This window comes from Scardinius erythrophthalmus (assembly GCF_964197995.2).
Source record: "Scardinius erythrophthalmus genome assembly, chromosome: 11".
Lineage (NCBI taxonomy): Eukaryota > Metazoa > Chordata > Actinopteri > Cypriniformes > Leuciscidae > Scardinius > Scardinius erythrophthalmus.
The window spans coordinates 16,943,774-16,959,206 of record NC_138231.1 but is presented as its reverse complement, the minus strand read 5'-3'; the positions used below and the strand labels follow the sequence as shown (position 1 = coordinate 16,959,206).

Genomic DNA, 15,433 nt, shown 5'->3' with positions numbered 1-15,433 from the left:
AAAAATATCGGCTTTATATCGGCCATCGGCCACCCTGCTCTCTAAGATATCGGCATCGGCATCGGCCATCAAAAAACCAATATCGGTCGACCACTAAAAACAATGGCAGAGAAAGAGCAATCAAAATTCACATTACCGGCATACGCAGTTAGCGAAGGCAAACAAGGCAAAAAAAGGAAGACAGTACTTAGAAAAGGTAATGAAAAAAAAGTCTTTGGATAAACAAAGAAGTAAAACGCGTGTCAATATCCTCTGACCCTAGTTGCACGGCCTCTTGCACGACCTCCTCTGCTTCGCCCTTGACCCCGGACCTGTCCTCGAGCTGACGATGCGGTACTTGTCTCTGGAGTGTAGTCCTCAGAGTCAACAATGCTTTCATCATGGAAACTCTTACATGCAGAACACCATATATGTTATGAATCTTACACGAAATTCATCTTCATCACAGTGTAACTGATGGTAATGGAAAAACGTGTATCAATACAACCTGTTTTTAGCTTTGCCTTATAGATATAACTAGCTCGTTAGCGAATCAAAAAAAATATATTTTAAACTTTACCAATATCAATATGCTAGCTTGATAGTGAGTACTAAAATACATCTTATTTGTTTATATTCATAATGATAAAGTTAGATTTTTTTATTTCATGTGATTCTGACATGATGTCACTACATGCACTGTGCTCCTTCCTCTCCGCTCGTCTCAGGTAAATAATGCGTTTTCCAGCTCAGCGGTCGGAGTCGCGCGTTCATGTGTTTTGGGGGCGTGGCTTTGGAAGGAGCCCAGAAGGGAGGGGGTGGAGTGAATGGAAATAATGAGCTGTCTTTAAAACAGTCGTGAGAGGTCTACAGACACTCGATTTTTATACATTATTTTTCAGAGTACTTACATTTTAATTATGTATTGATATATAAATAAAGTTTAAACAAATGTGGAAAAAGTATAGACAATTCCTACCTACCCTACCTTTAAAGGGGCTATATGGAGTTTTCAGCGGCCTCTAGCGGTGATGTTTCAGATTGCAACCAAAAATTTTTCAAGCTCGTGCTCGAACTCATGAACGAGCACTCTGGGTACCGGCCAGACTGAGACGCAACACACCGGAGAAAGCATCCCACAACATGCTGGAAACTCAGCAGGTCGTTTATTAGTGTTATCAGACATGTCATAAGTTGCATATGTCATAAGTTGCAGTGTCGTCGCTGTTGAGTGCAAAGTCAGTAGACGAGGCGAGAGGCTCGGGAGAGCGCATGCAGGTCACGTCACTGGATTTCACGGTATATCCGACCCGGCACCTTCACATAAAAATAAGAATGCTTGCTTTCAGAGGTAATAGCAAAACCCGCAAAGTGGATCATTTTAATGTGAGATTACAACCCCTTCACACACAGGCAATAAAAAAGGATTAATTTTAGTAGAAAAAAAATACATAGAGCACCTTTAACTGTAAAAAACAAACAAACACATTTTCAAGTGCTTTAACAGTCAAACAAACAGCCTGTTGTATAAACAGTAGTTTCAGCATTTGAGTTCCCCATTACACTATATTAAAGGTTAATATAGTTTTGTTTTAAATAGGTTTGCATGCATCCAAGATCAAAAAATACTTTCATTTTCATTACACTGTCGTGTAAATGAACAGCCAGAACGCAATAGAAGTTTTCTGTTTTCAGTTGAAAACGGTGTCGTGTAAGCGGCCCCTAAGTTAATAACCAATGATTTTTACAAAGCAAATGAATCAATTAAAAACTTACTTAAATGACTTTTTTCTAGATCTGCAGTAAAGCCAAAACAATCTCTATTCCATTAATTTCCTATTCCTATCCCTAATTTCCTACTGTAAGCTGCTTTGAAACAATCTGTATTGTAAAAAGTACAATATAAATGAAGGTGACTTGACCAAATGTTGGATGTTCACTACACCAAATAGTTATAAATTGAACAAAACCATATAACCTCATAACAAATGAATAACTCCCACTAACAAGTTTATCCAATTTTACCCGCATACATACAGCACAACTCACATAAAGCAACACAATAAATAGCAAATCGCAAGTGCTTGATTGTTTATATCTTTGCCAAATGTAAACTATACTATTACTGCTAACTAAACGATACTATACTATCGCCCATCTCTAAACAGCTAAATGTGGACAATTAATAATATAACTTAGTTATTATTTAATAACTAATTTAATATAAACACTAAAATCATGAATTTCTGTAAAGCTGCTTATGAAAATGATGTGTATTGAAAGATGTGTATTTGATTGGATAGATCATGTTCTTCATACAAAGGACATGTTTAAATGAAAAACCTACTGAACAACTAAAGCTAGGGTCTGTGGGTGGCCGTCAGCACAATGCTATGCTATATTAGTCTGAAGGAGTTATGGGACAGTTGATGGATTATAACTTACACTCATTAAACCTATTGTGGCAGCATATAAATTGTATTCTTATCTTACAAAGCAAACTGGACAAAGTGATGATTCCAAAATCCCTAGACTTAAATTGTGGACCAACATTTCAACCCTTTTGACATGAACTTTGACACAAGAGAGAGAGACAGAAAACAGACTCAACATAGCTCAGATGCCTTCAAAAACAATGCTAGACAAACCAGAAAAATCTGACCCACAACAGGAGGATGCTGAAATATCTACATACTTGGGACAAAAATGTAAATTTTAAGTTTATGAAGATGGAATGTTTTTGTTAGTACACCTGTTTTTGACAAACGCATTTCAAGACTCTGAAATGGCAAGACTCTGTCTAGCTGTTTTTTAATAAACAATGACATCTTGGGACAACTTTGAATAGGAAATGTGTCTGATCAGTGTGTGGTGTAATTATTCAGGGCTTTCTCAATGCCAACTAGCCATTTAGACAAACAGACTAGTAAATTATAAAAATATGTAGTTTTGTACATAAACTTGTAAAATGTTCAAAATTTTTGTTAAGAGACACAACAATAGATACATGGCTCTTGTAGTCTATAGTCTGAGGTAGGGCTGGGCGATAAATCGATTTTATCAATTAATTCGAATGTGCAGTTTACGTAGATTTTTTTGAATGAAAATCGGTTTTCTCTTTAACATGTCGGCTCCCCTCTGGTCTCCCGTAGCTCCGAACAGGCTCAGCTCTTCCCCTGCGCATTTGGCATAGAGATACACAAACAACACGGCAAGACCGTGGCAGCACAAACACACCCGCCAAAAAACAACCTACAGTCTTACAAACTGAATCCACAGAGCTGCCAACTCTCACGAATTCACCGTGAGACTCACGCAATCGTCACTTTTTAAACGCTCTCACGCCACACATCCATTTTCTCACGCAGAGAAAAGTCGCGAAGCAAAGAGGACACTGACACCAACAGACAAGACAGAGAAGGTTACTATTGCTATGAAACAAATTCTCAGCTCTCAGATTCTGTCATTTAATTACGAAATTCAAACAATAAACACCGTTTTGGCGCTTAACAGATCGCTGACAGAGTTCAAGCGGCACGTGAACCGATCATCTGTCATTCTTTACTACTAGTTAATAGTAGGCTAAATAAACACGAATGATCAATAGGTAATTTGAAAGATACAGTTCAACTTACCAAAATGAAATAAAATCGATCGATCTGTGTTTTTCAACTGCAGAAAGAGGTCTATAATAACAGCTAGAGGACAATACGTCACGTAAAGTTACTTTTACCTCTGGAAAGCCCATTAATGACCATAGCACGTTAGTTGGACTTTAAAATAATTGCTGTAGAGAGTAGTATTTTGCTAAATATGATAACTATATTACATTTATTATATTTTTACCTATATCATTAAAATATTATAATGTTGAACTTGTTACTATAAAAAAACGCATAATATTTAATTTGAGATTATTTATATTGAGGTTATTTTTAACCTTTAATAATAATACCAGCTGACAGGGCTTTAAATTAACGTATCTACTGTACCTAGTATTTATTCAAAGGAATCAATATTGAATCAAGATCAGAATCAAATCACAAGAATTGAATTGAAATTGTGAAAGCAATAATAAAAACAGTAGCATACCAGTCATTGTACCATGTAAACATTGTGTTGTCACTAAACTTAATAAAATTCTGTTTAGTTACCAAATGTTTTGACAATCATAATACACTTTATTGTGATGTACATTTTTTTTTTCACGTTCCCCACCAATCCCAATCCACCCATTTCATGTTATGTTATGTTACATTTTCACTGTTTACAGGCAGGGCCTGCCATCTTGTCTTTTTGGCTTGTTGTTTCTGATTGCACTTTAACCCCAAGGGGAAAATCCAAATCAAAACAAAATAAAGTTAAAAATTGTTTTGAACAATTTCTTTGTCATCTGCAGATTGATTTTAAGTAGGGGAAGAAAAAAAAATCGATTTAAATCGTAAATCTGATTTTTTTGTGAAAAAAATCAGAGATTTTTTTTTTTTTGGGCCATATCGCCCAGCCCTAGTCTGAGGTACAGGTGATGACTCTAGTCATAACAGTACTAGAAAAGCTGTTTTATTGTGTTACAGCATCTACCAGTAGGGGATACTTGAACCTTTCTAACCAACCGTCTGGAGCACCTCTACAAGTGTAGTCAAAAAAAAAGGAAAAAAAAGAAAACACCAAAGCATGGTACATTATTTTGACTTAATTTATACTATTCTTGTATTCACTGAACCAATGATCAAAACACATCATCTAACCAACAAAACTGCCATAATATGGAATAATAATGAAGTACATCAAAGTTGAATTGTATTGAGTAATGAGTTAAACATTTGCTTTGGCTGTGAGAAGTTTGACTCCACAGTTTCTATGCAGAGCAGAGGTGGTGTCTTACCTTCACCCATTGGGACGTCATGGGCCGTGCTATGGGATTTCTCTGGCATGGCACTGAGGCCTCACTCCTGTAAATCAGAGTAAAATAAGATGTGAACATCTCATGCAAATTCACTCTCTGACAGTAGGTGGTGTAGCATTTCCTTAGTTACCACTCTACACAAAGAAGAGCTGCGCTTAAAAACACTACTTTAACAGGCATTATATGGAAGTAAAATGAAAAGAAAATGTCATCAAAACTTTTATGAAGACAGTCAGTTCCTACCACAGATACATTCATATAAACCCCCAATTCAATATTTACTTTTTTCTTCCAACATTTACAGATGTCGTAATATTTCCACAAAAAAAAAAAAAAAAAAAAAAATTTGGAAAAGGATTACAATGCAGTTTGGCCAAAATAAAACAAAAAGCAGTTGCCGATTGTGTGTTTGGAGCAAAAACCGGTCAGTTCTGGATGATGGACAGTCAACTGGTGCATCTCTAATTACGGTGTTTCATTGATTGGTATTTTGTATTAATTGATCTGTTGAAATCCTGTCACCCTAATCTGTTGATCTGTTGAAATCCTGTCACCCTAACTGGGATCCTGACTCTTTTTTTGTTTCAGACATATACTACCCTGATTTCAATCATCAGATTAATCTCTTTGATTGGGATTCTGTGACTGGATTCGTCTGTCAGTATTACATTAATTAAAGAAGAAGAAAAAAGCCTCACACCATGGAATAACAACCACACCAATGAGCTTAATAAGGCAGCTAAGAAGATGGAGCGCAGGTGGAGGAGTACAAATTTAGAGGGTATTTGGGGTGCCTGGAAGAATAGTGTCTCTAGCTACAGAAGGGCCAGACTGAGGAAAAACCAAAGCTATGACAGATCCTGATATTCCCTCCCGGCACAGCACTATGAATTTATGAATGTTTTCTTCAATCATAAATTTGAGGCCATCAGAAAGAAAACTACACATCTTTGACTTATATCTCCAGAGGACGTCATCTCACTACACTACTAGCAATTTAATTATTTTAGGTGCGTTTCCATTAAAGATTTGCGCAAAACTTTTGCGATTTTTTCTAAATATCGATAAAAAACTATTGCAAAATGACGCCGTTTCCATTAACTGATGTTATGCGACTAAAACGTAATTTTTTCCTCTCGCGATAAGTCATTCCAAAAATCATGGCAACGGACGTTGGTAAGTTTATATATATCACAGCCACGTACCACACTAGACATTATTATTATTATTATTAATGGAAGGAAACGTAGGCGTGTTATCCAAGCATTAATGGCAAGGAAAGACCCTTATACTGTGAGCGGCACATATGAGGTGTTTCTGGGTTCTTCTCACTCATTTCTGCTCCGAGGTCTTGATTGTGGCATTTCTTTGAGGTTTAGAATCCAGTATTTCTGTCATTCTTTTGTCTTTTATGAATTTAATAAAGAACTCTGTCTCGTATTCTGTCCAAACACACCGCGCCATCTACGTCAGGTGACTGTAAATGCGCAAAAACTGTTTCCATTGCAGTTTTGCGAAATATTCCTTTTTCGAATTGCCTGAAAAACCACCTCATGCGAGCGTAAAAACTTTTTTGCGATAAATGGGAGTTCTCTTACGAGAGGTTCTATCGTACTGCGTAATATCTTACGTTATGGGGAAATCTCTTTTCCGCGAGATACTGCAGCCAAAAATTATCCTTAATTTTGGAATAATGTAAAAAGCGTTGCGGCAGCATGCAGACATAGGCAAGACGGCTCGCGCGCCTATTGGCTGCCCTGCGGCAAATGCAGCAGCCTATCGAGAGGCCCCATCGTGCGTCACGTCCCGCCGAAACGGGCGTGGCCTGGGCCTATAAATATAGCTCGACAGGCTGGTAATCTGATTTTTCATCTCTTCAGCGGAGCTCACGCGTCGTTGGATCCTGAGAGAAAGAAGCCGCGCCGTCAGAGAAAGCCTTTCAGCGGGACGAGCCTTGCATCTGAAGCCGCTGGCCGCGCCGCCTTCAGTCGCTATTCCTGCTGCGCTATCCGGCGCATTATATCCTTTTCACTGCTAATGTGTGTTCGCCGCACGACGTCTATGTTACAGCGTACCGAAGCTCTCCGGCCGCCACTATGTCACGGCCAGAGCCCAGATCTCATTCAACCCGTAGCTATTCATGCAAATGCGTGGGCAAAGCTCCCCGGGGTTTCAGAATGGGTGCTGAACATTATAAAAAGATGCTATTCGCTACAGTTCGCTCGACGCCCCCGCCGTTGCGCGGCGCGAATCGAAACTACGGTAGAAAAGGAAGTAGCACATCTACTTCGAACCGAAATTGCAAAACTGTTGAGCAAAGGGGCCATAGAGCCTTTATCTCAAGCTCAGAGCGAAGGGGGTCTGTACAGCACATAATTTCTGGTACCGAAAAAAGAGGGGGGTCTCAGACCCATTCTAGATCTAAGACAGCTGAACAATGCGCTTTCGAAACGCCGGTTCAGAATGCTCACAACCAGGAAAATCCTCACGCAAATTCGCCAAGGGGACTGGTTTATGTCAATAGATCTGAAGGACGCGTATTTCCAAATACAAATAGCGTCACGTCACAGGCGATTTTTGAGATTCGCCTTCGAGGGCCAGGCATATCAATACACAGTCCTACCGTTTGGCCTGTCCCTAGCACCCCGTACATTCACGATGTGCATGGACGCGGCGCTCGCACCCCTGAAACTTCGGGGAATGCGAGTTTTGAACTACTTGGACGATTGGCTGGTTCTAGCTCAGTCACACTCTGGGTCTCAAAGTCAATTGGGCGAATCAGTCAGAGAATATCTTTTCTGGGCACAGAACTGGACTTACTGTCTATGACAGCACAGCTATCGCCGCAGCGCAAACTGGATTTTCAGCGCATGACGGAACTATAGTCCCGCTCAGAAAGTTTCAAAGGATGTTGGGTCTCATGGCCTCAGCATCATCAGTACTCCAGTTGGGTCTGCTTCGCATGCGCCCACTGCAGTTCTGGCTAAAAGCGCGAGTACCGCGCCGAGCGTGGACCTCCAGTCTTTCTCGCCTCAAGGTCGATCAGAAATGCGTCTCAGCTCTGAAACCTTGGAGAGTGATAGACTGGTACCAGTCAGGTGTAAGCCTGGGGACTTCCTCGAGTGTAAAGGTCGTGTCGGCTCTATTCCTCAAAATGGTCTGTGTTCTCTAGCTGGTGCACAGCCCGTGGCATATCACCCCCAAATTTTGGGGTGACGGAGGTTCTCTCCTTCCTGCAAGAGCTACTGGATAAGGGCAGAACCCCATCCACGCTCAAGGTTTACGTGGCGGCCATAGCAGCGTTTACTAAACCGACGCTTGGCCAGTCACTTGGAAGGAACGATCTGGTCATTCGCGGCCCCATTGGATCTGGCGTCACGGTGGGGCCTCTCGATAGGCTGCTGCAGTTGCCACAGGGCAGCCAATAGGCGCGCGAGCCGTCTTGCCTATGTCTGCATGCTGCCGCAACGCGTTTTACATTATTCCAAAATGAACCCCCTGGGGCCGGCTATCGCGCCGGCGCGATAACAAGGCTTAGCCAATCCTCAAAGCCAACAATGTGCATGTTAGATCCTTTAAAGGGGTCATATAATGCCATTTTTGTACAAGCTAATATGTTTCTTTAGGGTCTAAATTAAAAGTTTGTAATATACTTTAATTAAAAATTCTCATTAGTATTGTAAGAAAACAATCATTTTACCTGGTCAAAAACAGCTATGTTTTCAGCACGCCGTTTCAGTGTATGTGTCTTTAAATGATAATGAGCTTTGCTCACCCCGCCCCTCTGTTCTGTGAGGCGTTCTGAAACAACGCACGTGGACTGTTGCCTTGACAACAGTTGAGGTTATATTTTGGAACAATAATGGCAACGGGAGTTTCTGGGGATCGTCTTTGCAACCATACCAATTTGAACCTGATTCGGACTCTGAACAAGATGACGGCCCCGAAGAAGTTTGACCATTACGGCTCGGACAGGACGTTTCTGAATGGTTGGTTAACGTAATGTCATTTTGATCTATTTTTGTATGTACTGGCACGGTAGAATAGTGAGATACAAACGCTATGTGTTTAGCTTTACTTATGTATAGGTTATTTCGTTGACAGATTGATGCTGAAAAACTATTTTTGTAAATGTTAGGCTTCTCAATGATGCGTATTGCGTAACGTTATCTCTGTGTTGACTGTTTCTAGCAGTAGTTGAAAGATACCTAAGAATTTGTTGTACACAGTTTTTATAACACATTAACCATAACGCGTTGTTCATTATTATACAGTATAGGATTATGAGTTGTTTTGAGAACGTCGTTACATAGAAAACATGCCGTAATGTACCCTACGATGCAGTAATGAGTGTAAACATTAGCCACATTCATCATAAAGTGCAAGCGATTTACAAAGATTAATATACAGGTTAATAAAACGTTATACTTACTTCTTCTGGAATTGCAGCAGGCACACGAATAGTTGGTACAGATTCGTTTGTCAGTAGCAGCCTCTTAGCAAACCTAGCTTTATACTGACACTCGTTTAAAAAGCAGTCTGGTGAGAAATGATTAGCGCAAACATAATGGCATTTAGATTGATCGTTGGGAATATTTCCTTCAAAAAGAGGAGAGATCCCCTGATATGACTGTAAAGCGCTTTGGGTGTACAGTAGTACATATGAAAGCGCTATATAAATGCCCGATTCTATTCTATTCTAAAAACAAAACTCAGCCACTGCGTCTTCAGCGGGTCGGATTTCGGAACAGTAAAATGACTGCTGTGTTCCTTATTACATCTAAGAACTGAACACCACAATCGCTTAGACGCCATTCTGCTCCAGCATATCAACAATGGCGGACTACTATGACGACAGCTGTCACAGCTCGCTCAGGGCGGGTCTTGTGTTGAAACACGGCTGTCAATCACAATAGCGGGAGGGGCGTTGGATATTATGACGTCACAATATCGAACGGCTTGATTTCAGAGAGGGTCAAACATAAGGAGATTAAAACAAAACCACTGGATGGATTTTTATCATGATAGGATGGTTGTGTACAGGCACTGCCAACAGACATTTCAGTGCAATCAACTTGTAAAAGTGCATGTACCATTATATGACCCCTTTAACCAGTAAGCTACTGAAAGTGGCTTTTCCTGTAATCAAAACCTCTTCTCAATATTATTAACTCTTCACTTTCCTTAGAGGATGTCACAAAAAGTTGGCAGTAATAAAACCCCTATAGACTAACTAATTATAGACCAATATCAAATCTGCCATTTATATAATAAATATCAAAAAAAAAGTTTTCACAACCATCTTCATATCTGCAGAGAAATGATAAGTCATGATTTAGGCCTCACCACACAACAGAGACTATACTTGTTAGTTACAAAAAATTACCTACTCGTATCATCTGATCGCAGCTATATATTCCTTCTATTGTTAGATTTTAACACTAATACCATAGACAATTTTGGAGAGGCTTGAGAATCACATAGCATTTGTGGGCAGGCATTAGCATGGTTTAGAACCAATCATTTTTGTTTGTGTAAATGAAGAGGTGTAAGATCAAACACAAGTTATGTATGGAGTGCCACAGGGAGCAGTATCAGGCCCCATGCTTTTTTTCACTGTTCTTCCCCTGGGGAACATTACCAGGAAACATGAAATTAGATTTCATTGCTATTCTAACAACACCCAGCTTTTTATTTCTACATGACACAATGAGGTCATGACTCTTCAATTCTCCAAGTAAGCAGAATGTATTGGTGGAATCAATCATATGACTAAATGCCACTAAACAAAAGATGCTAGAATATGATATGTTGCTCAATGGTTGTACCCTTATGTCATTCTTTGCAGATAAGAACCTGGGTATTATGCTTGATCTGTCTTTTAATGGTCACATTACTAATGTTTATAGAAAGGCCTTCATTCATCTCAAAACAAAGCTAAACTATGACACACAGTGTCCTGTGTCTGATGCTGAAAATGAATTAATGCATTATAACCTCCAGACTAGGTTATTGTAATGTGCAACTGAGTGGATGTCCTGTTGGCTCTATAAATAAGCTCCAGCTGGTTCAAGAAGAATCAAGAAACATGATCACATCAGCCCAATATTATCATCTCTACACTGGCTACCAGTGCGGTTTTGTAACAGCTCTGCAGTTCTTATGCAGTCTTTTATGGTGTTATAATCCATCACAGCCACTACAGTTGCAAAATTCTGGTCTGTTGATAGGAATTTCAAAATCCACAAAAGGAGGTAGATCCTTTTTCTACCTAAACTCTGGAATAGTTGTCTTAGGATTGTTTAGGACTCAGACACACTATGTCAACATTATATTTAATTTCTTCTACTAAACCATTTGTTAAGGATTTAATTGATTAAAGAAAATATAGAGAAAGTTGTTTCATAGCAACATGCAAGCAATAACTGCACCAACAGCAAGCTTAGGCCTATGATGGACCTATGAAAATAAATCCATTTCCTTTGGTTCAGGACAGGCTATAAAACAAAATGAACATTAGGATCCCACACCCAGATACCATTTCCTTAGAAACAAATGATCCTGCCAACCAGTATACCCTGTCATTTATCCTTTCATGTGGTCATTTGTTTGACCTGTGCAGCAATGGTCAACAGTCAGCATATGTATTTATGTCACCATTGCCAAATGAGATTTGAGCCATATGGAAGTAAGGGAACAAACCCTTTCACACGTACAAATATTCTAGCTGACCATTATTTTAGAAGGGTGTAAAATAATGTAAGGGGTGTAAGGGGACCATTATTTTAGAACGCATCACCTGATTATTTCCATGGTGACGCATTCAGGAGCCAATAGCGCTGTATGTATATGTATCGCTTTTATTTTAGCCCCATGTTAGTTTACACCGCAATTCAGAGAATCCGATCTGTAAACATTATGTGGTTGAAAACAATGAAGACACTGATATCAAAGCTGACAGTTCACCATTAGATTTTTGCATTGCAATGTACCTCTGATAACTGTTCATTGTTTATGGTTGCCAGGTAGCACTGCAAATTGTAATATAAAATTCAAATGATGTGCGTTCAAAGAGGTGTGTATATTCACGGGTTGTATGTTTCTAATGCTGTATGTTGTTGACCGTGAATATTAATAAGTTCAACTCTATTCATCATTCAGTCCCTAAAAATAAAATGTTCCTTCAGTAAGTAACTTCTCATTTGACAGAAGACACAACCTTAACTCCTAAACTCATGACATTATGTGAGGTACAGTGTTGGTTTGACTGCTCGAACCATCACAGCAATGTTATATGGCACAGATCCACAGAATTCACAATGTTAAAAGAAATTAACCTTCAAATAGTTTATTAATAGTTGTCTCTAAATATTAAATTGGGATAGGAGAAAGAGTTAAAAAAGACACTACACTTCTCTTATTTACTGTAACACTTTCTGTGGGACTAAGCTTGCTCATCTATAACATGGCTTTACATGCATGCATTACACTGAACTCTTCATCTGCAGACCAGCCAATAAAAAAAAAAAAACAGCCACAGCATCTAAGTCTGCTCTTTCTATGAGGACATCTTGAAACATTTTCTTAAAATAATAAATGCTGTGATGCTTTTGAGTCTCCATTCATCATTTCTTTCTACTGTCTGACACTGAGGGTCAAAAGCTTTGCTTTGATCAGCACACTGCTGTGATCTGACCTTTACATGTAGAAAACAAAGCCTATTACCCCACTTTAATACTACAGTATTGCTGTCTAACAGGTAGCAAATGGTACATAATCTACAAACGTCAACATCAGTCTACAAAGCAAAACGTCATACCACAATTTTTAACATAGTTGGAATAATTTCTTCATGTCTTCACGCCCTAACTAGCAAAAATCATTCCCGTCTAACGAGACCATTTACTTCAATTATGATCATAAAAATGATTTTGACACCACAACCATAAGCTCAATAACAAACAATGATACATCTGTACTGAAGGTACAGTAGCAAAATCAGCCTGTTTCATTGTAAGGGTCAGGGAGAGAGAAAAATAATCAACAAAACAAAATTATAGTCAGGAGCAAAAAGGTACATCCTATTCTACTGTTTGTCTAAAGAGATTGCATGGCTGTATACTTGATTTTATGCACCTGTAAGTAATGGGTGTATCTGAAATAGCCAAATCCATTAATTAGGAGGTGTCTACATACCTTTGGCCAAGTAGTTTACTTATTATGTTTTAGAAGCCTACACCCAGTCAATGGTTTGGAACACCCTTGCTTTTAAGGGATAGTTAACCCCCCCCCCAAAAAAATAAAAAAATAATAATAATATTAATAATAATTCGGTCATCAATCATTCATCCTCATGTTGTCTGACATCCATAAGACTTTCGATCATCTTCCGTCTACAAAAAAACAAATGAAGATATTTTTAATAAAACTGGCGAGATTTCTGACTCTCCGTTAAAAGTCCATTCACTCAAGACTTTGACGCTTCGGAAATACATAGGTCTATATGAATAGAGCTATTTACTCCCAAGTATTATTGAGAAACACAAATGCTGATATGATGAACAGATTTAATTCAGGATTTTATTCATATAGGCTATAAACATTGAAAAACACACATACACAGAGGACAATTTGGAAGCTCAACCATACTTGCTTTATGTGCAAGAACAAACCACATTGGTTCTCTCATTTCAAGCCTAAATAAATCTGTTTATCATATAAAATGATTGTGTCTCTTCAGAAGCACTTGATTCATCTGGATTACATTCACATTTGACTTGTATGAACTTTGCAAAGCGTCAAAGTTTTGGGTGAATGAACTCTGTCTCTCCTTTCACATTTCATCAAAAATCTCCTAATTTATGCTTTAAAGATGAACAAAAGTCTAATGGATTTGGAAAGACATGAGTGTGAGTGATGACAGAATTAAAATTTTTGGGTGAACTATCCTCTAAGTACTGAAGGTTATCACAAAAAAAACATCAACCTTAACCATCTTTATTTTTAATTTTTTTTAATTAAAATGTTTTCTCCTATTGAGAAGGGTAAACAGAAAGTGTAAACACTGTGGCTCTGTCATGCTATCAAAACACTGCTCTGTTTGTTTGAACATCCAGACCAACCTGACAGAGCCATTCTGAGGCAGGACAATACATCTATCGAGACAATGTTTTTAGAAATTCCTGTTTCACGCCACTAGCATCACAGTAATCACACCCCTCAGCTCTTAAGATGAATGACTGCAACAATGACACTCAAACTGCAGATCTTTTTGTTTCACTGACAATGTTCAGGTAACTATCAGTGTGTTGACTGCATTAGAGGATCACTGAAAATAATACTTTAAAAACATAGTTTAGTTGTCTAGATATAGGCTGGGATAGGAGAAAGAATTGTAAAGTCCCCCTCTGGTGAAAATCCAGACCAAATTAATGTTGTTTATATGTCTATGTGGTGTTTTTAATATGCTTTAAGATAAACCATGTGCAAATTCATAAGTTATCACCATTGCTGAGTATTTTCTCCTTAAAACTGCAGTGAACAAAAGACATGCTCAAAATACCTTACAGTGATATCTCAATAAATAAGGCTATATAGTTATAATCATGACTTGACATGTCATGGATATAAAAAAAAATATATTTTTTTTTTACCAATAACATAACCCATAACATTAATGTATGGTCAGACTCACACGGCAGCCTGTAGCTACTCTGAGTCTCGTTATGCTTGCATTGGTTATTAAAACAGATCATGATCTAAAACAAATCCACAACAAATCATTTTCCTATCATGCTGTGGGAGATTTCCACCATTACCATCTTTTAAATCTGCCACAACGTTAATGAGCCATAAGTCAATTTACTACTTTTAGCTCACAAGACTGAGGTTTCAAACGCTGGGGAACATATACCCTTTCCTCTCTGAAATCTGGTTTGCCTAGTGGTTGTAAACTAAGTTTAGGTTGACTTTCCCAAAACACACCCATGGAATGTTGTTGACACTTACCATTTTGAAGTGACTCCTAAAGCTCCTAAAAGCAGACATGATGTGACATGGAGACATAAGAAACTAAATCTTGTTCTCAGACTTGGCTAAAAAGAGGGATAGGGGTTAAATGACACAGCTGTAGAACAACAATGAACAAACAGCCCCTCACAGCCCAGTGCCAGATCACATGACAAGGCAAAGAACAGACACAAGAGGGCCTATTCTGGGAGCCTCTATGTAGCAGCAAACTAACCTACGCAGATTGACAAGAAGATACACAAATAACAAATACAAATAGTGGTGTGCTACAAGGCGATATTTAAAAAAAAATAACATTTCATCCATATGCAATAGGCCTAATGTCATTACAGGATGCAAATTTTAGTGTAGCATGTAACTCCAGAATAAACCCATTTATAAACACTGATGAATGCACATTCATAAAACCAAGCTTTACGTATGTAAAGAACAAAACTTATTGGTTCTTGCACGTCAAGTAAGTACATTTGAGCTTTGGTTTATCATATTTTAATGTGCACTAAGAATGGGTGTTAATTA

General features: G+C 38.5%; 1 protein-coding gene across 1 annotated transcript in view; it reads right to left on the bottom strand.

Moving 5' to 3' along the window:
• LOC308699004 (pleckstrin homology domain-containing family G member 3) overlaps nt 1-15,433 on the bottom strand; it is a 206,798-nt gene that overhangs the window by 175,206 nt on the left and 16,159 nt on the right. The window contains exon 2 of the mRNA XM_081379536.1: nt 4,865-4,931. Within this exon, the coding sequence (XP_081235662.1) occupies nt 4,865-4,913 (49 nt within the window). The 5' untranslated portion in view covers nt 4,914-4,931. The remainder of the gene's footprint in view (nt 1-4,864; nt 4,932-15,433) is intronic.